Genomic DNA, 21,665 nt, shown 5'->3' with positions numbered 1-21,665 from the left:
AGAAATGTTCTGAATCAATTAACTCTCTGTCCCTCTTATTCAGTTTAAATGCTTCTCCAAGAAACCCCTGGATTTAACAGGGAGTAACTGAGTCCCTTTCTTGGAGGGATGCAAACCAGCTGCAAACCCGCCTCCCTCGGTATCCCTGCTACGTTCGGGGTTATATTTCCGGTAGTTTTCAGACATTGACTGGACATCCATTTGATTGGGACAGTAGGAGGCCTCCTGCCTTGGGCAGAGGGTTGGACTAGATGGCCTCTGAGGTCCCCTCCAGCGCCAGGTTCCGTGATTCTAAGGGCCTTGCATCTCTTATGCAGGGACAGTCCGAAAGCCTGGTGTTTATGGCCTGCCGCTCTCGCTCTGCTAGCTCCCCCTCTGGTCCGGCCTCCTGCAGGGTCTTGGGGCAAGAGGGGCCGGTAGGTGGGCAGCTGAGAAAAACCCTCCGGCTGAGCTGGCCACCCAATTTCAGCCTGGAGAGCATAAAGTAGAAACTCTTTGCGAACCGGTCGGCATCCGGAGGCGAAAGGCAGCCAAAGCATCGGCCTTGCCCTGAACTGAGCCAGGCCTTCTGAAGTGAAACGTCCCATCACAAGGCTCAGCTACAGCTCTTTGCAAACTACTCAGGGTTTCAAAAGTGCAGATTTTGCTCAGGTGCCCTCGTGAGGAGCGCAAAGGGGGGCCTTCCTCTTTCAGATACATCGTCGTCCTGTGATAGCCGTCCGCCCTCAGAGCCGCCCCTTCTTCTCTGCCACGGCCCCTCAAGTACCGGAAGAGAATTAACCCGTCCCTCCTGGCCCAGCTCTTCCCTTCGGCTTCCTTTTCCCTTAGCTCTTCTCTTTTATGGCATTTCTTCAACCGCTGGGGGCCTCAGCAGCCCCTCCCATGTTTCCTGGAAACCACCTGTCTGCAGTGGATGCTCTTCTCACCCTCCCTTTTCAGCAGGGGGGGGGTCCAAGCGTGGCCATTTGGAGACTTGGGGACTTCAACTCCCAGAGGTCCCCAGCCAGCATGCCCAGAAGTCTTAAAGGGCCAAGGTCAGACCCCCCCCCCCGGGCTTTAGGGTTTAAGATGAATTCTGAATCTTTAAGAACCGCCCCACCCCCCCACAACACACCCACACACAATACGGGGAAGATTTCCAGGTCTCCTCTGGGTATGGGTAGGGATTAGGAACTGGCTTTCTGCTGGGGGGGGGGGGGACTTTGGTGGCTGGGAGGCGGGCCCGGTGTGTGTGTGTGTGCCCGGGGACTGTTTTGTATCCATCCCGGAATCTGGGCCATATTTTGTTTATTTATGACATCCTTTCTGCCCCACCTGATCAATAGACTCTGGGCAGCTTTCCATACCCCGAAACCACAATAAAACATTGAAGGATTAGATGAAAAGTATCCATAGCAGCGTTCCAAGAGCTCCCCCAGCGCAAACCCCAGGGCCTGGAGGGCAGCAGCCGTGCCAGCCTGGAGCCCCAGAGGGCCTGTGGCTCAAAAGCAGTTGGCACAGGTAGGTGAAGCCCTGTTGCTCCTAAGGGTGGTGAGTCTGGGCAGAGCTGGCAAGGAGCCAGGTGGGGCCTGGAGGGGCCTGGCCTCCCTCTTGCTGGGTATCAGCCTCCTCGTCCTCCCCCCATGCGATCAGCTCTAAGTGGGGAAGGGCAACCAGGGGTCTCCAACGGGGTCCTTGTGAAGAGGTCCTTGCTGGGTGCCCTCCGTCTATCCCAGGCCGCCTTTTCCCCAACTGAGCCTTGGGCTCCCCTCATAGGAACTTCTCCCCCCCGGTGGCTTCCCCAGATACGGGGACACTGCTATCATGTCAGGGTTCAGGAAGTACCAAAGGGCACCGACAGAGGGCTCGAGCGCCCAGCTTCACTGCAGCATCTGGACACCCCCCCTCCCCTCCAGGGGCAATCGAGTTCTGGATGAAGGGCTGCTTCCTGGGCTCCTCAGAATCCTGGGAGAGGGTGACCGATTGCAGGCGAAGGAGGGGCTCCCCAGGGTGGCCCCCTATCCTAAAGGTGAAGCATAGGCTTGTTTCTTGGTGCTCTGGAGGAGGGGGGCTAGCCTGACCCTGGGGGTTTCCAGCCTGCTCAGCCCCTGCCGGACATCGTCCTCCCCTGCAGCCAGGACAGCCCTCGCCCCTCCCCACCCCCGACCTCCAGGGACCCCCTTCCCCCAGGAGTTGTTACCAGAGATTGTGCATTGCAGAGAGGAAAATGGTCAAGAGATGGGGCATCTCATTATTCCAGCTATGCTCCTATCTTAATTGAATGGCATATCTTGATTAAGACACAAAATGCCTGTCTCAACTTGAGGCAACATCACAGAGACCATAAATGCGACTTTTGTCCTGGCTCAGCTGCCTTTGGTAGTGCTAGACATGATCAAAAGGGGGCGCTATTGTCATTTGCAAGACCCTGGAAGCCCAGTTGCTGCTTTTCAGATCTGGCTGAATTTACTATCAGATTGAACACACAACATGAATTTACGGTTGCATTTATAGCCTTTCTGGGGGAAAGACGTTTATTGTTATACTTGTTGTCTCTTATGTTGTTTGGTTCATCTATTGCTGTGCACCACCCGGAGTCCCTTTTGGGGAGGTCTCTTTCTCTCTCTCTTTCTTTCTTTCTTTCTTTCTTTCTTTCTTTCTTTCTTTCTTTCTTTCTTTCTTTCTTTCTTTCTTTGAGACATTGAAATACGCCTCAATCTCCAGGCAACTCGGTGCGGCCCCCCAATGAAAAGGGGGGGGTCTATAGGGCCTTACCGAAGGCTGAAAAAGCGGAGGCCTGCCGAATCAGGGGGGGGGGGCAGAGGGGCTGCCCCACAAATTGCGCCTTCCCAGCTCCCATCAGAAGGCAACGCTTGGGAGTTGGAGCCAGGACCACCGTGCCTACCCTCTCTGATCCCGTAGGGTGGGCAGATCTCCCTAGGGAAAGGGGACACTGTGGGCAGCCTGGCCCTGGGCCACGGGGGGGGATTTCAACCCCCCCTGGTTCCACCCATGTAGCCCCTCTCTTGTGCTGCTGCACCAACTCCCTCTCCTTCCCAGTGCAATTTCAGGACATAGAAACACGCTGGGGGGGGGAGCTCCCCCACTGCACCCCAGGAGCCCCTCCCCCTCACGTCATCCATTCTGACAGCTGAGGATCTGGTCCCCCTGCAGCTCCCTCTTCCCAGGGGGGAGCAGGACTGGATCTGACCAGATGGGAGGAAGCCTGGAGGGAGGAACGGGCACTGCCCATGGGGAGGGTCACCAGGGAAGGGAGGCCTCTGCCCACAGGTGCCCAAGGGACAAAGGAAGAGGCTCAGAAGGGACCCTCCCCGTGTATCTCTGGCTGTAAAGGAGACCCAGATGTGTGTGTGGGGGGGGGAGAAAGAGACCTCCCCAAATGCCAATATCAAGTGGCATTTCCCCAGTGCTGGTCCTCTGGGCTTTCCATGAAGGCCCCGGGGAAGAGCTGGCTGTGTGCCCAGAGAGACACCCCACTTCCTGCTCACATCTAGGGGGTTTCTTTCCCTCCTCTCCAAAGGCAACGGGGCTTCCTTGGGTTTTTCTTTGAAAACATTTCGCTTCTCACCCAAGCAGCTTCCTTCAAGCCTCTGTTGGAATGAAGCGTCTGGGATGGGAAGCAAAATGTTTCCAAAGAGGAAAGCTCCAGTTGCCAGTTGTTGCGCTTGACGTAGCAGCTCTTCATACTCGGGGGAAGGCCGAGCACGGAAGCCTTTGGCCACCTCCACCTCTCTCTCCAGGCTCCTTCCAAAACTTGCCCCAAGGAGTGCCCAGGCCCCCGGCCTGCTCTGCCCTTGCCACGCTGCCAAAGTGGGTGCCAGGTAAGATCTTCCAGATGCCTGAAGCACCTGCCAGGCTTACCTGCCCAGGTGCTCTCACTGCGGCCGGCTTCCGCAATGGCCAGCCCTCCGCCTCAGAGGGAGTCCCCGAGCGCAAACAGTGGGATCCGGGTCTGGGGCTGCACCTCGCCCGTCTGTCCACCTGCCCACCCGCCCCAGGGTAACAGCTGGGCCCCTCCACCCGCTTTCCAGGACGCAGGTCCAGAGGGGCCAAACTGCAGTGAGGTTCTTTGCATCTCTGCTGCTTTGCCAGACTCCCAAACCTCTCCTTCCATCGGCCCCTTTGCTCAATTTCACAGCCAGAAAGGACCTAAAACAAATAACTAGCTTTTTATGGAAGACACAGGAGGACAAAGCCATGTGAGGGGCCATGAAAGCAGAGAAAAGGGTCCAGGGGGCCGACCTGCCCCTTGACACCTGGATCGCCAAGGGAGCCTCCAGAGAGGGGCCCACCTGCCACTGCTCCTCCGGCCCTTCCCTTCAGCCGGACCCTTGCAGGGCGACCAGGAACCAGCCGCTTCGGTCGCACGACGTCTTCTGGGCCCCAGGAAGTGGCCGGGAGCGAGAGAGCGCCAGAGAGACGGTCTGCAAACCAGGGAAAGACCCAGGTGCCCCCATGACTCCCAGAGCAGGCCCAGGTCAGCAGCACCCATACTGGCCAGGCCTGCTGGCCAGGTCCACAGGGGGTCTTGCCCAGAGTGTTCCTTGACCCCGAAGCAGACGGCTGCCTGGCCGCTTCCCCTGCCCCCCCCCCTGCCCCCTTCCCAAGGCTTTGCGGCCGGCCAGAGGCCGAAGGAGCTGCGGCTGCTTCCAACCTCCCTTTGCCCACAATAAGCGATTTGAAGGCCTCTCCAGGCGTCTTTATTCTTTCCCCAGCCCCCCAAAAGAGGGGAGGGCCCCCCACTCAAGGGTCACCCCTCCAGAAAAGCGGCTCCCTGAGGGTCAAGAGGGCTGACCCTGCACTGGGGGAGAAATCCACCCAGGCTGGCCGAGCAAAGCACCCCGGGCCCCGCCCTTGTTCTGGGGTGGGGGCCCTGTACAGCCCCACCCAGGGAGCCCCCCCCCCCGGCTGTCCACAAAGGCAACACTGCAGAGGCTGTGGAGATGCGCTTTCCCTCGGTGGGCGGGTGGGCCAAGAGCCTGCGGCTGTGGGTCAGCTTTCCTGGCTCCAAAGGGGGTGGGGCACCAGAAAGACTGCCCCGCCCCTCACAGAAAGCAAGGGGCCCCGGGAGGTAGAGTAGGGGGAGAGCTCTATGGGTAAGAGGCCATGTCCCTGCAGTTGGGGTGGGGGCTGAGCCTGTGCCAGCATGTGACACCCCCCCACATCCTCCCCCAACTCTGGTCCAGTAAGTCAGGCCCTGACTCCCCTCCCCCCTCAGCTCCTCCCGGCCTTTCCTGGCAGCTGAGGGGCCCTTGCCTGTTCTCTCAAGGGGAGGGCCCCCCCACCTGAGCTGCCCCCAGAGACACATTCTGGCACCTGAGAGGTTGGAGAGAGCAGATGGGGACAAAGCCCCTCAGAGGGACCCTGTGGGCTGCCCACTCTGCTGTTCGGTTATGAATGGGGGAGGGGGGCAGAGTTGGCCTGGGTGCCCCCCCCACAGCCTGCCTCAGGAGAAAAGCAGGCCCGAGCTATAATTCCCTTGAGGAAGAGGAGGAACGAGGTGCTACGATCTGTGCCCACCAGTCTGGCTGCGATGCTCACGGCCGTTGGAACCCAGCAGGTGGTCATGCCCCCTCCCCCATGAGAACACCGACCGATGCCCCCACCCCAGGGCCAGGCTCATCCACTGTCCAGGAAGGGACCCCTTCCGTCGCTCCAGAAGGGGATCGGGAGGGGGGGGGGCTTTGTTGTTGCAGGATGGCTTTTGGGCAACAGGAACTGGCCACCCTGCGTGGATCCCGGGGCCAGCGAGTAGTGAGGCAGGGCTGTCCAAGGCCCAAGACATGGCCAGCCCCACGCCTCATGCCAGCCTCCCAAAGCCTCCCTTACATTTCGCAGGAAGGGAACGTGTGTGGGGCACATGGTCCAAGCCAAATCCCTGGTCAAAACTCCTCGCGACGGCCCCCTGCAGCAAAGTCTCTGGGCCCTTCCAGACCCGGCAGCCCCCTCCCCCGGCAGGCAGAGCGCCCCTTCCTCACGACACCTCACAAACTCTGGTAAATCTCCACCTTCTTCCCGCAGACCAAGTCCGGCTGGTGGATGGCGTCCCACATGACCAGCATCTCGTAGGGCACGAAGCGGTGCACCATGAGCAGCTCCTTGTAGTAGCAGGGGTCAAAGGAGTCTACCTTGGCGGAGGGCACGCTCACGCCCACCATCCGGATGCCCACGTGGGAGGAGGGGGCCAGCCCCGCCTTCTCCAGGCACATGCCCAGGTAGACGTCGTCGATGGGGAAGAGCGGGATGCCCAGCGCCTGCTGGTAGATGGTGTGGCAGGTGAAGCCGGACATCAGCAGCCCCCCGCCCCCGCAGTAGGGTGGGTAGGACTTGGAAGAGGTGACTTGCTCCGGCACGTAGTACTTGCTCCACTTCTCCCGGATGGGGCCCACGTTGGTGATGAGGTGGCCCACGAAAAGGTGCTGGTCCCCCGCACCAGGCACCCCCAGCAAGTAGTGGGCCATGTTGTCGGTGTTGGCGAAGATGTCATCGTCCCCGTTGAAGACGAAGCGGACGCCCGGGCAGCGCCTCTCCAGCCAGGCATGGAAGAGCAGTTGCTTGAGGGTGAGGTTGAAGAAGCTGTCCACAAAGGCCCACTGCAGGATGTCGCCGTGCTCCTTGTGCTCCAGGCGCAGCAGCTGGTTGAGCTTGCGTGCCTCCCGGGCGTTGCCCGCCACGCCGGAGAGGAAGACGCGTCGGATGTGGACGCCAGCAAAGGTGCGCTCCTGCCCCCAGGTCTTGCGGATGATCTCACGCCGCTCGTAGTTGGCCGGGGAGGACTTGACGGCCAGCAGCAGGAAGACCTGGTGGGAGGCCTCGGGGGGCCCGCACTTCTCGGGCAGGTCGAGCAGCAGCGGGAAGGCCCGGCAATGGCGGTAGCGCAGGAAGTCCTTGATGTGGTCGGGCAGCTCAGCAAAGCCGGGGAGGCTGGCCACGGAGGCGTTCTGCCGGCACTCGGGAAGCGGCTGGGGGGCCGTTGGGGTGGGGGAGGGCGTGGGGGGCTCCGGGGTGCCTGCCTCTTCCAGGAGGGGGCTGCTCTTGTGCGACTGGAGGAGGAAGAGGAGGCAGCTGACGCCCACCAGGCTGAGGAGGAGGGTTTCCACTTTATAGCACCAGCGTCGGGGCATCGTGACCTGGAAAAGAAGATGGGGAGGGAGGAGGCTGAACCCAGTTCCAGGCGCCTTGCATCACCCGGCGCTGAGTTGGAGACGGCAGGACATGGTTGGAAGTGGGAAAGCATCCGAAAAAGTTCCCCCCTCCTCTCCTCTCCTTCTCCTCTCCTCCCCTCCTTCTCCTTTCCTCCCCTTCCCTCCCCTCTCCTCCTCTCCCCTCCTTCTCCTCCCCCTCCTCCTCCCCTCCTCCTCCCCTCCCCTTCTCCTCCCCTCCTTCTCCTCTCCTCCCCTCCTTCTCCTCCCCTCCCCTCCTCCTCTCCCCCCTCCACTCCCCTCCTTCTCCTCTCTTCCCCTCCTCCTCCCCTCCTCTCCTTCTCCTCCCCTCCTCTCTCCTCCTCCCCTCCCCCTCCCCCTCCCCTTCTCCTCCCCTCCCCCTCTACTTCTCCTCCCCTCCCCCCTCCTTCTCCTTTCCTCCTCTCCCTCCCACCTCGCCCCTCCCCTTCTTCTCCCCTCCCTCCCCTGCTCTCCTTCTCCTCTCCTCCCCTCTCCTTCTCCTCTCCTCCCCCCTTCTCCCCTCCCCCCTCCTCTCCTTCTCCTCCCCCCCTCCTCCTCTCCTCTCCCTCTCCCTCTCCCCTCCTTCTCCTCCCCCTCCTTCTCCCCTCCCCCTCCCCCTCCCCTCCTTCTCCTCCCTTCCCTTACTTCTCCCCTCCCCCTCCCCTTCTCCTCCCATCCTCTCCTCTCCCCTCTCCTGGGGGGCCTGCCCTGAAGGAAGGTCTACCAAGGACATGTGCTGTTGCGTGCGTGCGTTCGTGCGTTTGTGTGTGTGTGTGTATATATATACACAGGCAGTGCTCAACTTAGGACAGTTCACTTAGTGACCAATATAGAAAAAAGTGACTTATGACCATTTTTCACACTTATGACCATTGCGGCAGCCCCCGCGATCAAAATCGAGACGCTTGGGAGCCCCCTCCTGTTTATGATGGTCACAGGGTCTGGGGTGTGTGTGTGTGTGTGTGTCACGGGACTCCCTTTTGCGACCTCCTGACAAGCAAAGTGAGGGGGAAGCCAGATTCACTTAACGACCATGTTGCTAACTTAACAACTGCAGATTCATTTAACGGCAGCGGCAAGAAAGGTTGTAGAAAGGGCAAAACTCACTTAACACGTTTCAATTAGCAACATGAATTTTGGGTTCAGTTGTGGTCAAACGTTGAGGACCGCACATACACACACACACACACCATATGTAAAAGCAACTCCCCAGAATGGGCTGAAGGAAGAAGGCCCACCAATGGCTGAGGGGAGGCAGGGAGGCTGCCCCCACCCCCGGCCTGTCTGCCCCACCACCACCACAGGAGACGGGGACTCCCAGCAGAGGGGAAGACTCGAATCCTGGGCAGGAGGGCAGCCGCAGGGGGCAGGGAGGGCACCAGGGGGTCTCTGCCAAGCCAATTCGCCCGCCTGCGTGGGGGTGGGACTAAATGATCTCTCCATCACCCTCCAGGCCTTCCCGCATAAGGTTGGACGAGGAGGAGACAGCCAGGCTCTCTGGGGCCCACAGGGGCACGCCCCCCTCTCCGGGGGGGCTCAGTGGAAGGCTGGAGAAAAACTCTGGGGGAGGGGAGCTCTTGGGCAGAGGGCTGTGGCCCCTCCCCTCTGGGGTCTCCAGGGGAGGCTTGGATTCTCCAGGACTTTATCCCTGCAAGACCCCCGAATGGGTGGCCTGAAATCACATGGGGGGGAGGGAGCTGAAGGACAGGGCACCTGGGTTTCAGGAGGGCATCAGTGGAAGGGAGGAGGCTGGGGGGGGGCTCTGAAGAGAAGGAGCAGGCACCCCCCCCCCCTCTGTCCTAGCTGCCAAAGAGGCCTGGAGCAACCCAGGGAGGGGGACCAGTAGCAGCAACAGGAGGAGGGGCAGGGAGCTGGAGGGCAGGTGCAGCCCACTGTGTGTGTGTGTGTGTGTATGTGTGTGTGTGTGTGTGTGTGTGTGTGTGTGTGCATCTTTCCCGTCCCCCTCGGGGGGGGGAGGAAGCATGTGACCTTTTCAGGCCCGGCCGCAGCAGTGCCAGGAGAGGTTCCCCATGCTCTCCGTCTCCCGGGTGGTGCCCTGACCTCACCCTGGGCAGATGCTGCGGTTGCCTTGCTCTATGCGTCACCAGACAGCTGGAGGTGCCCCCCCCTCCGCTGAAAGCCTCACCCTGAGTTTCCACGCCATGCGCAGAGGCTCCTCTGAGCAGCATCACCACGGTGGCAGAGCCGGTCTGGCCAGGTAGGCAGCAGAGGGAGCCTCAGGCAGAGCGGAGGAAACTTTCCACCTGTCGGCCGTGTCTCAACACCACCACCCCGCCTGACCCCCCTCCCCTTGCCGGATGAGCTTCCAGCCTGATCCGAGGGCAGCCATGCGCACCTCCCCTCGCATGGCCCTCGGGCACAAGATAAACACTGCACATCCTCAACTTCCAACCCCCAATGGAGCCCAAGATGTCAAAAACAAAAGGGGGGGACTACAAATGCCTCACTTTGGCCAATGTGCTGACGCCCAGTCTTTGCAGGGGGTGGGCTCCATGGCCTCAGGAGGCCCCTGTGCCTTCAGCATTCTGATGGGCCGAAGGGGCCTCCTTCCTCACTGTTGTAGTAACTTCTCCGGGCATCCTAAAGTACAGCTGCCTCCTGGGGGTTTCCTGGCTCTCCTCTCCTTTCCGGCCCCCTTCAGAGCCCCCAAGGACGGAAGTCCCCAGCTGCCCCTCAGCCCTTCCCCTGTAGAAAGCAAGAGCCCCCTGACCCAGGCAGCCTCCGCAGCAGGGAGTGGCCCAAGGAAGAGCAGGAGGGGGGACTTCCAGGCTCTTTGCAGCTTTGGGGGTCTCTGAAGGTCAGACCCAGGAGGGGGTGGGGGATACCTTGGGAATGGCAAGATCTGCTTCCTGCTGAAATGGGTGGGGGTGGGGGGAGAGACGCAAGCCAAAGCAGGGCGACCCCCCCCTGGGACCCTTCCTCTTTCCCCTGAGGACCAAAGAGCCTCCTTACCTCCCGTCTCCAACCAAGCAACTTTGCCACCGCTGCTCCACTCCTCCGAAGGGCCGGAAGAGCCTCTGCGGGGGCTGCGGAGGAAGCCAGGTCTCCTCTGCAAGGAGGGGAGGGGGAAGGATGCCTCTGGGACAGTTTCCCCACCCCAAAGGAAGCCACTTCTGAAGCTGTGCTTCAGGGGCCTCCGGCTTTGCCAGGAGTTACGACTTAAGGACTTCAGCTGGCTGGGGGATTCTGGGAGCTGAAGTCCACAAGTCTTTAAGTTGCCAGAGTTGAAAACACCCCCAACCCCATTCTAAAGCCCAGGACCACACCTCCCTCCTTGGAATCAATGGGGGGGAGGGAGGGTGCGAAGGCCCAGGCCCTGGCACCGGCCCCTTGCCAATCTGGCTGCCTCTCTCCGCTCCTTGGGCTGCACTCCCTGGCCACAAAACCAACAGCACTTGGCCTAAAGCTATTGATTGTGGCCTTGGTGGTGCTGAAGGGAGCCGGAGGGTGCAACTCCACACACACACACACACACACACCAGCTGCCTTGTCAATTAACTCACGGACCTTCCTTTATTTTCAAACCAGCTACTCGAATGCAAAGATTCAAATGGAAAGCCACTTCCTATTTGCAGAAAATGGCACATTTACTTTTTAAACCCCCCCCCCCTGTCTTTGAAGAAAGTAGCAGGAGGGGAAGTCGGTCAGCAGCCCAGAGGGGGGGGGGGCATCCCGGGTGTTCTCCTTGGCCATTTTGCCAGCTCCCCCACCCTTTCTGCTGCCACCTGGGCAAGGGATCCTCCTCCTGGGGGCCCAGGGGAAGAGAGAGGCTGCCCTTCCTGAGAGGGGACACCGCCTTATGGCAGCGGAGAGGAGAGGAGGGGGCCCTGCCGCGCACAGCGGAGTCTCAGAAACTGGACAGTCCCCCCCCCGCGCCCCCCCGTCCCCGTTTCACTCTTTTCTCAGCGGAATAAACGTGGAAACTGCGCCGTGCAAAGCAGCGGAAGCCCAGCTGCCAGAGGAAGCGGTGCAAACCTCAGAATCTCGTTTTTCTTAGTAAGAGGAACGGCGGCGATCAACAACAACCGTTTCCTCTGGAACAAAACCCTCGGAGCCCTTCAACTGTTCTACGGCCGCAAAGAACAAAACGGAGGACAGTTCGCCTTTTCCTTTTTCCCCCGGGGACGTCAAAGAAGGCAAACTCCCTTTTCCCCAGGCTCGAAGGGCGGCGAGTCCAGGCGGGGGAGGAGGCGGGCGGGGGGGTCCTGCCTGGCAAGCGACCAGTCTTCTTTCCCATCGGGGGTAGCCGGACCCTCCCAGACACTGGACTCCAAGGCCCACCAAGCAGCATGGCCAGAGGGCGGGGCGGGGGCTGGAGTTAAACAACCCTGGGGGAGGGGGTGCAAACGCCCGCTCCAATAAAGCCCGTCTCCTTAATTAGAGGGGGAAACCAGTTTTTCACTCCATACTCTCAGACCTTCCTACCTCACAGGGTTGTTGTTGCGGGAAAATAGGAGCCCGAAAGAGCGTTTGCCCCCTTGAGCTGTTTGTCAAAACCATGAAGTCTGCATACAAACAAACAACGAAGCCCCAACCTCCCCAATCCCTCCCCGCCTTTGGGGGCACCGCGGCCCGCCCCCTCCCTCCTTCCCGCGTCCTCGCGGAAGCGCCCCTTGGCTAGCAAAAGCCCCCTCCTCCCCCAGCCACCACGGGCGGCGGCGAGGGCATTCAGGACTCCGACGAGCCCCGAGTCACTTCCGCCGAGGCTGTCGGCGCCCCGCAACCAGCCCCGGTCGCCCAATCCGCCGGTAGAGCCAGCCGGCCGGCCCGAAGAGGCTTCCGCGGCTGCTCCGACGTCGGGACGAGGGTCCCGCGCTCCGCCCGCCCGCCTCCCGCCCCGACGCTCCGCTCCGCTGGCCGCGCCCGCCGCCTCCCCGGCACGCGCCTCTTGCGCTGGGGATGATGGGGGCTGGAGTGGCCGCCTTACCTGGAGGCGCCGCTCTCGGTTGCCGGGCGCCGCGCCCGCTTCCCCGCTCCCTCCGGCGCCGCAGCTGCTCCCACCTGGCAATCAGGGCGGGGCCAGGGCGGGGCTGGCAGGTTCCCTCGGGTGGCTCCGCCCCGGGGGCGCCCACCCCTACCCGGAGCCCGGGGCCAGTCGCGGCGTCGGGGGCGTCGGGGGCGCCGTCCAGGCCGGGGTCCCGCAGGGAGGCGCTCGTGCGGGACAGGCAGCCCGAAGGGGAGCCATGACCGCCCCTTCTTGGGGGCCGCTGAAGCCCCCGCTGTGCTCCGCCCGTCCCGCGGCCCTGCGCTCTGCTCCCCCGCGGGGCCTCGGCACGGGCGGGGCGGCCTTCGCTTGGACGGCGTCGGAGGGCTTTGGCTCCGGCAGGAGCGTTCGGCGCCCCGGTCGGGGAGCTCCAGTGGCCCCCGCGGGCGGAGACCTTCTGCCGCCTCCCTCCCGGCCCAGAGTCAGCCCTCGGGTGGTGGCAGCCTTTCCTGCCGGGCCTCCTGTCAAGATGCTCGCCTGCTCCCGAGGGACTTCCTGGCTGTGTCCCCCCCCCTCCCTAGTCTCCAGAGGGGGCTCTAAGGAGGGGGCCGCCCAGGAGCCCCAGCCTCTGCCCTGCCCCCCTCCTCTTTCAACCCCCCCCTTCCTTCAGGCCCTTCCAGGGGTGAGGAGCAGCCTGTTGCCCCCCACCAGTGGTCATTTTGTCACTTCCGTTGTGTCTCTGGGTTTCGGGTTGTGATGCAACCCTTGAAGGAGGCCAAGTCACCTGCCTTTTGTGCCATCTTTGCCCCCAGGGCAGGGTGCGCAGGAGTGACTCTGCAGTGACTCTGCATGGGAGCGTCAGAGCCAGGAAAGAGCAGGTGCCTCCAAAGCGGGAAAAGATTCTGTAAAGGTGGCAGGTGGAGCGGGGGGGGGGGGGAGGCAAAGTATCTGAGGGAAGGAGAGAAGCACCGGTGGAGGGAAGGAGCTGCTGGAGCCTCACCTGGTCCAGGAGGCTTTGCAAGCCCTGGGCTGGTGGTGCCCACAAACCACAGGTGACTATTGATTGGGTAAGCAGGTACAGATTTGGGCAGTGGGCGTCCTGTGACCATGAAAACTAGAGTTAGGAGAGGACGTGGGGGTCCCTCTTGTCCTGGACTTCGGATAAGAGGGTTGCTGGATTGGGTCCAGCAAGAATCCCAGCGTTCTAGGGTTGAAAGGGACCAGGGAGGTCTTCTAGTCCACCCCCTGCTGGCTGGAGGTTCCTCTTGACCTCAGCAATGGGTCAGCTAAGAGGCTCCCTTGACAGGCAGACAGGATCCTCCATTCTCTGGCCGGTCACCCTGAAAGGTCAGGAGGGTGACTGACAAAAGCTCCCCCCCCACTCTGAATTTAACCTTTGGCCTTTGCTCTGGCACCCTAACTGACGTGTGTGGGAATCTGACCTCAACCAGGAAGGGAGGCCAGAGGGATGCAGCCGCTGGAAATCCAGGGAGGGCGGGAGGTTCTGTGAAAGGAGAGGGATAATGGGGGGGGAGGGTTGTGCATGGGGGTGGGCAGGAAGGCAAAGACAGAAGGGGAGAGGGAGAGGGGGGGCGTCCCCCTTTCAGGAAGAAAGAGGAAACCGGAGAAGTGCCTGCTTGGCACCAATGGCAGCAGCCCAGGGAGTGGAAGGAAGTGGGTCCAGGCCCCACGTGGAAGGTGAAGGACCTTGGGATGGAGATGAGGATCAGACTCTGCCAATGGCTGAAAAGGTTCAGTCTTTGTCACTTCGGAAGGCAGGAGCTGAGAAGCACAAGGAAGGGGAAGTAATAAAGGGCCAGCTGGCAGCCAGCGGAACAGGCTGCCACAGGATGTAGCCTCCTTTCCCAGAGGTTGGAGGGCCGTCCATTAGAGGGGCCCGAGTGGAGCTAGCCTTGCGCATGGACTAGACTAGATGACCTCTAAGGTTCCCTAAAAATCTACTAAACAGCAACCGAGGAGGGAAAGCTAAAACTGCTGGCAGCCCGTCTTAGCCCAGGCAGGAATGCAGCTCTCAGCCATGGCCCAGACCCTGCGCCTCACCCCATCTTACTGAGGGGGGGAGCTTGACCCGCTGGGTGGGCCGTGTAGAAGGGAGAATCGGCCTAGAACAAGGAGGGGAACGGCCCAGAATTAAAGGGAAATCTCCTGTCTTGAGAACAATTAGCCAGTGGAAAGGCTTACCTTCAGAAAGGGTGGGCCTTCCATCCCTGGAGGCTTTGAAGAAGAGACTGGACTGGCACTGGTCTGCAATGGGATAGGTTCTCTCCTGTTCGAGCAGAGGATTGGACTAGATGACCTCAAGGTCCCTGCCAACTCTGTTATTCTGTTAGAGACCCCAAGGGAAGAAGAAGAAAAAACTCCTGTGGCGTTTTGGTAACCGCAGAGCGAGACTCACCTGGTGAGGTAACCTCATCAGGGGGCGGGGGTGGGGGGCAAGGAGGGCAAACAGCATTGATACTAGCAGCCCGCCTTGCCAGCCTGGCTTTGGGGGCAGGTGGCCTCCCCAGCGGCGTCTGGCTTCTGTCCCAGTAAGGTTTCCTGCCTACCTGGGTGTCGAGTGAACGCTCCAGGATGTGCTCTGGGCTGTCCGTCCCTCTGGCTCTGCTTTTGGGTCTCTGCCTATCTGTGGATGGCCGAATGCCAAACTTCCGGGAACACTCGGCTAATTCTGGATTTTCTTGATCAGAAGATTAGCATTTTCTCAGCTCGAAGCGTGGCTGAAGGCAGCCGTGTTGGGTGATTAAAAGATCCCTTTGTTGCAGGATCCAATCTGGGTGGATCACTGGGACCGGAAGGTTATTCTTTCGAGCTTCTGAGCCTTTGGCATCCAGCATGAATCTGAAAGCCCGGAAGACAAAACTCTGCTCCAGGTGACCCACCCAGATTGGGCCCTGGGGCCACATTACCCTGGGGCCAGGGCGATTCGCCTTCATTTCAGGTGTTTTCGCCACTTCTGGGGGGGAGGGTTAATCAGGCCAGGAGGGGGATTAGTGCCAGGCGAACAGGTGTGGTTGGGAGGGGAGTGAGCGGAGTGGGGGTGGGGAGGGAGAATGATAATCCAGTAGAGGGTTGTCCTATTCCAACGGTCGTAGGGAGGGGTGGGTGCGAGGATGGACGAAAATCCTGTAGTCTGTTGGGAGACCGTGGTTTTTGGACACACCCGGTCGCTTCTACCAACCCCCGCAGTCTAGGTGGCCAGGACCTACAGAGCCAGGGCCTGAGGCTGATGTTATGCAATGCAAGGTCCGTTGTCAATAAGGCCCCCCTCATTAATGATTTGATCTCGGAGGGGGAGCTGGACCTTGCAGGGATAACGGAGACCTGGCTGGGCCACGAGGGTGGTTTACCCCTCGTGGAAATGTGCCCACCGGGCTACGGTGCATTTCACCAGCCGCAGGCCCTGGGTAGGGGTGGCAGGGTGGCGGTAATTATACGGGAGAGTCTGGAACCGAGGGAGTTCACTGTGTCACAAATATCCGGGTGTGAGTCCCTTGGCGTGAAATGGGGCCCAGGGAGGCAGTTGGGCTTGCTGATTGTATACCTGGCTCCTCGCTATACATCAGCGGCCCTGCCTGAGCTCCTCGAGCTGATCGCAGAGACGGCGGTTGAGACCCCCAAACTTCTGGTTATGGGGGATTTCAACCTGCCGTCGACGGGTGAAGCATCCGAGGTGGCTCGGGAGTTCATGGCTTCCATGACAGCCATGGACCTGACCCAAATAATTCAGGGCCCCACACACGAGGGAGGCCACACGCTGGACCTTGTTTTTGTCTCTGGACAGTGGACGAGTGGTCTGGGAATAGGGGATTTGGTCATTACACCCCTGTCATGGTCAGATCACTCATCTCTCCGGCTTGACTTCCCTGGCGCTACCCCCCACCGTGGGGAGGCGGAACCAGATTGTCCTAGATGGTTCCGCCCCAGGTGCCTGATGGAACCGGATAGGTTCCAGACGGAGCTTGGGCCAGTTCCTGTAGCCCTGACCCGCTCCCGGATGGAGGACCTGGTGTCCGCATGGAATAGTGCGGCTGCCGGGGCCTTGGACCGGGTTGCGCCTTTGCGGCCTCTCCTGCGGCAACGAACCACCCTGGCCCCTTGGTTTACCGAGGAGCTAAGGGTGATGAAACGCCACAAGAGACGCCTAGAGAGCAGATGGAGGTCCTCACGCTCCGAATCTGACCGAACACAGGTAAGAGCCTATTTACGGACCTACCTTGTGGCATTAAGAGCGGCCAAACGTCGACATTGTGCCGCTCTTATTGCGTCCGCAGACAACCGCCCTGCCGCCCTGTTTCGGGTGACCCGCTCCCTCCTATCACAGAGGCTGCGGGAAGCCCCCTTGCAGGGTAGAGAAGAGGAATTTGGGGAATATCTGCAGGACAAAATCGCTCAGATCCGGAGTGAATGGGCCCCCTTCAGTGGACCAGGGGGGACGTCAGAAGCGAGTCTTGAGGGACCACTCTGGGAGGAGTTTGACTCTGTTGCCGCTGATGATATGGACAGGCTGCGTGGGCGACTGCGAGCCACTACATGTTTATTGGACCCGTGTCCCTCCTGGCTTGTACTGGCATCCTGGGAGGTCACACGAGGCTGGCTCCTGGGGCTAGTGAATGCTTCATTGGGTGAGCGGTCCTTACCGGCCGCCTTGAAAGAGGCGGTGGTGAGGCCCTTACTCAAGAAGCCTTCTCTGGACCCGGCGGAGCTAGCTAATTATCGTCCCGTCTCCAACCTTCACTTTTTAGCGAAGGTCGTAGAGAGTGTGGTGGCACAACAGTTCCCACGGCACCTGGAGGAAATCGACTATCTAGACTATCTAGACCCGCGCCAGTCCGGTTTCCGGCCCGGTCACAGCACGGAGACGGCCTTGGTCACGTTGGTGGATGATCTCTGGAAGGCCAGAGATAGGGGTTGTTCCTCTATCCTGGTCCTATTAGACCTATCAGCGGCTTTTGATACCATCGACCATGGTATCCTGTTGCGCCGGCTGGAGGGGGTGGGGGTGGGGGGCACCGTTTTGCGGTGGTTCTGCTCCTACCTCTCCGACCGGACGCAATGCGTGTTGGCAGGGGAGCAGAGGTCGACCCTGAGGCCGCTCACTTGTGGGGTGCCTCAGGGATCGGTCCTCTCGCCCCTCCTGTTCAACACATATATGAAGCCACTGGGTGAGATCATTCGTGGTTTTGGGGTCGGATACCATCTGTACGCTGATGATACGCAGCTGTACATCTCCACCCCGAACCACCCCAACGAGGCCGTCGAAATAATGTCCCGGTGCTTGGAAGCTGTTCGGGTCTGGATGGGGGACAACAGACTCAGGCTCAACCCCTCCAAGACGGAGTGGCTGTGGCTACCGGCGCCCCGGTTCAACCAGTGGACTCCATCGCTGGCCATTGGGGGCGAGCAACTGGCCCCCGTGGAGCGGGCGTGCAATTTGGGCGTCCTCCGAGATGCCCGGCTGTCAATGGATGACCATGTGGCAGCCGTGGCAAGGGGGGCGTTCCAACAGGTCCGCCTGGTGCGCCAATTGCGCCCCTTATTGGACCGGGACGCCCTTCGCACAGTCACTCATGCGCTGGTGACGTCCCGTCTGGACTACTGCAACGCTCTCTACATGGGGCTCCCCTTGAGATGCACCCAAAGACTGCAGCTGGTCCAGAATGCGGCCGAGCGGGCTATCATGGGGAGTACTAGATACTCCCACGTAACATCTCTCCTGCGCGAGCTGCACTGGCTACCTGTAGTTTTTCGGGTGCGTTTCAAGGTGTTGATTACCATCTTTAAAGCGCTCCATGACCTAGTTACCTGCGGGATCGCATCCTACCCCATACATCCCTGCGACCAATTCGCTCTCACAGGGAGGGACTCCTCCGGGTGCCGTCCACCAAGCAATGCCAACGGGCCCAGGAGTAGGGCCTTCTCTGTGATGGGCCCAAACCTCTGGAATGACCTCCCCCCCGATATTAGAACCACCACTGATCTCCGCTCCTCCGCAAGAAACTCAAGACCCACCTGTTCCAATTAACTGGCCTGGCCCATTTATAGTCCTATTCCTTATCCTCCTGGCAGTTATTTTTAATTTTGGGGTAGATTTGGGGGTATATTTTAATGTTGTTTTTAATTTATTATTACTGTACAGTTTGTATATCGCCTCCTCTCTATATATGTGTATATGTGATGTTTTTATCCTGACTGTACACCGCCCCGAGTCCCTTCGGGGAGAGGGAGTGGTTTATAAATCTAAATAAAGTCAAAGTCAAAGTCAAAGTCTGTCTCCTGGCTCAGGTGGTGGTGGGCCTGTCCGTCTCCCACCTGTCTGCCCCCTGCCCCCATCCTGGCTCTTGCTGTATCTCTCCTGGCTTGATGAGGGTGTCCTTTCCCTCGAAAGAGCGCAGAGAAGAGCAACCAGGATGATTAGGGGACTGGAGGCTAAAACATGAGAGGAATGGTCTGATTGTCTCCTGAAAAAAAGCACCTTTGGGGCAGCCGTGCCTGAGAAGCTCCATGGACATTTAGAAGAACAGAGTTGGAAGGGACCTTGGAAGTCATAGCACAGGTACAGAATAGGGGGCACCTTGCTCAGTAGTAGTAACTGTGAGAGGGATCTTGGAGTCCTAGTGGACAACCATTTAAATAGGAGCCAGCCGTGGGCAGCAGCTGCCAAAAAAGCCAACACAGTTCTAGGCTGCATCAACAGAGGGATAGAATCAAGATCACGTGAAGGGTTAATACCACTTTATAATGCCTTGGTAAGGCCACACTTGGAATATTTGCATTCAGTTTTGGTTGTCATGCTGTGGAAAAGATGTGAAGACTCTAGAAAGAGTGCAGAGAAGAGCAACAAAGAGGATTAGGGGACTGGAGGCTAAAACATAATAAATAATGGTTGCAGGAACTGGGCATGGCTAATTTAATGAAAAGAAGGACCAGGGGAGACATGATAGCAGCATTCCAGTATTTGAGGGAGTCAAGCTATTCTCCAAGGCTCCTGAGGGCAGGACAAGAAACAATGGGTGTAAACTAATCAAGGAAAGAAGCAACTTAGAACTAAGGAGAAAAGTCCTGACAGTTAGAACAATTAATCAGTGGAACAGCTTGCCACCAGAGGTTGTGGGTGCTTCAACACTGGAGGCTTTTAAGAAGATGTTTGATATCCCTGAAGTAATGTAGGGTTTCCTGCCTAGGCAGGGGGTTGGACTAGATGATCCCCAAGGTCCCTTCCAACTCAACTCCATCCTATTCTACTCTACTCTATTGCGCAAGAGGGGCTTTCTGTGGGCTCATGCACAGCAGTGAATTCTTCCTGCTTTGCAGCATTGCACCTTTCTAAGGCTTTGGGGAAGGGAATCCGCCTTGAGTTAACAATCCACACCTTCCATTCTGAACCGTTTTGCTGACCTTTTACCCTAATTTAGACTTCTTGGGGCAAACTTTCTGAAGTTGTTAACATTTGCTGTCCCTTCGCAGAAAAAGGGCAGTTCTAGGAAGGAGCCAGCCCCACCCACCACCCTTCACATTCCAGGGCAGAGGAAGAGGAGCGGCCACACTCCTTTCCTTAACCCCCACCCTTGGGGGGGCATCAGAAACAGGGTCCTGTGAGAAATTGCTTCCAGAAAGGGTTTTTGTGGGAGTGGGCCCTACTTGGCTCTCTGGAGAGTGGGGATGGGGCAGCTGAGCCTCCTGCAGGGAAGCCTCAAATCCCCTTCATTTTAATGGCTCCGGTTTATCTTTTTATCTTTTGCAGGCTGGGGGCGGGGGGGGGGTTATCAGTTGAATAAGGAAAAGGCAGCCCTAAACAAGCCTGGATACTCCCATCCTAATCGCTCCCAGGTCTTAACGTCTCCAACTTAATTGCTCCCCAATAAAATAGTAACAGGTGTCACCACCTCCCCCCTTCGAGCACAGCAGGGGAGGGAGGCCCAGCTTCCTTCTCTTGGGAATGCCCCCCCCCCCATCTTCTCGGTTGCTCTTCTCTGCACTTAACGTCGTTTCTGACGTGTTGGCGGGGCCTCCTAAACTGGTCTCTGCCGGCTGCTGGGTTGGACCGAAGCGTGGCAGGCGGCGTTCCTCTGCTGGGGACCAGGGTGGCCCGTGGCCTCCCCTTTCCTTCCCAGGGCTGTGCAGAGCCTCCGCTTGCCATGAAAAGCTCCTTCCCAGCCCAGAAAAAAAGGGGGGGGTCTCTTTAGGAAAGCAATGAAGCAAACAGGAGTGGCTCGGAAGACGCGTACCTGCGTTGCTTGGATTTCTTCCCTGGCACCTGGCACTGCCCTCGGCTGCTCTCTGGGCCCAGCCCCCACCCCTCCCTCCCTCCCTCCCGGGAAATCTCCTTTTCCATCCTCACAGGCCCCTCGGCTCAAAGGCTCGCCCGTTATCAGGAAATGCCAGGCGGCCTCTGCGGTTTCTTCAGCTGGAGGGTGCTGCCCATTTCCTGGTCAAGGCTGGCAGGATGCGGGTGGCAGCACCGAGGGCCCTTTGCCAACTTCTGCTGCTCCGATTCCCTCCCACCAAAGAAGCCCCAGGGGCTTAAAAACTGCCCCCCCCCTGTCTCCTTTTCCTGAGTGGGGCCCGCCTTCAATTAAACGGCAGGCCCACTTACGGCCACAACTGGGAGCAGAGGGTTGTCCTATTACAACGGTCGCGGGGAGGAGGGGATGCGAGGACAGGATAAGATCCCAAGGTCGGTTGGGAGACCGCGGCTGCTGGTTACGCCCGGTCGCTTGTACCAACCCCTGCAGTCTAGGTGGACAGGTGCTACAGAGCCAGGGCCTGCGGCTGATGCTTTGCAATGCAAGGTCTGTCACCAACAAGGCCCCCCTCATTAATGAGTTGATCTCAGAGGGGGAGCTAGACCTTGCAGGGATAACGGAGACCTGGCTGGGCCACGAGGGTGGTTTACCCCTCGTGGAAATGTGCCCACCGGGTTTCCGTGCATTCCATCAGCCTCGGGCCCTGGGTAAGGGTGGTGGGGTGGCGGTGGTTATGCGGGAATGTTTAGAGCCGAGGGAGTTCACTGTCCCTCAGATACCCGGGTGTGAGTCCCTTGGTGTGAACTAGGGCCCAGGGAGGCAGTGGGGCTTGCTGATTGTATACTTGGCTCCTCGCTATGCATCAGCAGCCCTGCCCGAGCTCCTCGAGCTAATCTCAGCGACGGCAGTTGAGACTCCCAGACTTTTGGTCATGGGGGACTTCAACTTGCCGTCAACGGGAGCGGCTTCCGAGGTGGCTCGGGAGTTCATGGCTTCCATGACGGCCATGGACCTGACCCAATTAGTGCAGGGCCCCACTCACGAAGGGGGCCACACACTGGACCTCATTTTTGTATCTGAACAGTGGACGAGTGATCTGGGAATAGGGGATTTAGTCATCACGCCCCTGTCATGGTCAGACCACTCATCCCTCCGGCTGGACTTCCCTGGCGCTATCCCCCACCGCGAGGAGGCGGAACCAGACTCTATAAACTGGTACCGCCCCAGGCACCTGATGGAATCTGATAGATTCCTGACGGAGCTTGGGCCAATTCCTGTAGCCTTGTCCCGCTC

The 21,665-nt window shown here is 59.5% G+C and overlaps 2 protein-coding genes across 4 annotated transcripts in view; both read right to left on the bottom strand.

Annotated features, from left to right (window-relative positions):
* The window catches only part of SLC5A5 (solute carrier family 5 member 5), a gene marked incomplete at its 5' end in the record, with an annotated part of 91,768 nt that extends 88,083 nt beyond the window's left edge, over positions 1-3,685 (bottom strand). Inside the window, one exon of the mRNA XM_081938382.1 lies at positions 3,569-3,685. Coding sequence (XP_081794508.1) covers positions 3,569-3,685 — 117 coding nt within the window. The remainder of the gene's footprint in view (positions 1-3,568) is intronic.
* A 2,155-nt stretch (positions 3,686-5,840) lies between these two features.
* On the bottom strand, positions 5,841-14,806 carry B3GNT3 (UDP-GlcNAc:betaGal beta-1,3-N-acetylglucosaminyltransferase 3). Of its 3 annotated transcripts, XM_081969554.1 has the most exons (3): positions 14,676-14,806; positions 14,311-14,452; positions 5,841-7,130 (listed from the first exon to the last, which is right to left on the bottom strand). In XM_081969554.1, the coding sequence occupies exons 2-3, from the start codon at positions 14,332-14,334 to the stop codon at positions 5,985-5,987; spliced, it is 1,170 nt and encodes a 389-aa protein (XP_081825680.1). In that variant the 5' UTR covers positions 14,335-14,452; positions 14,676-14,806; the 3' UTR covers positions 5,841-5,984. The 3 variants fall into 3 exon arrangements, with proteins under 3 accessions (XP_081825680.1, XP_081825681.1, XP_081825682.1); XM_081969555.1 differs by lacking the exons at positions 14,311-14,452; positions 14,676-14,806 and adding an exon at positions 12,112-12,583; XM_081969556.1 differs by lacking the exons at positions 14,311-14,452; positions 14,676-14,806 and adding an exon at positions 10,692-10,897.
* Positions 14,807-21,665: the final 6,859 nt, after the last annotated feature.

Source organism: Natrix helvetica, assembly GCF_964273705.1.
Source record: "Natrix helvetica genome assembly, chromosome: 1".
NCBI lineage: Eukaryota > Metazoa > Chordata > Lepidosauria > Squamata > Natricidae > Natrix > Natrix helvetica.
Note: the sequence above shows the minus strand (reverse complement) of the source record. Positions and strands in the feature narration are given on the sequence as shown.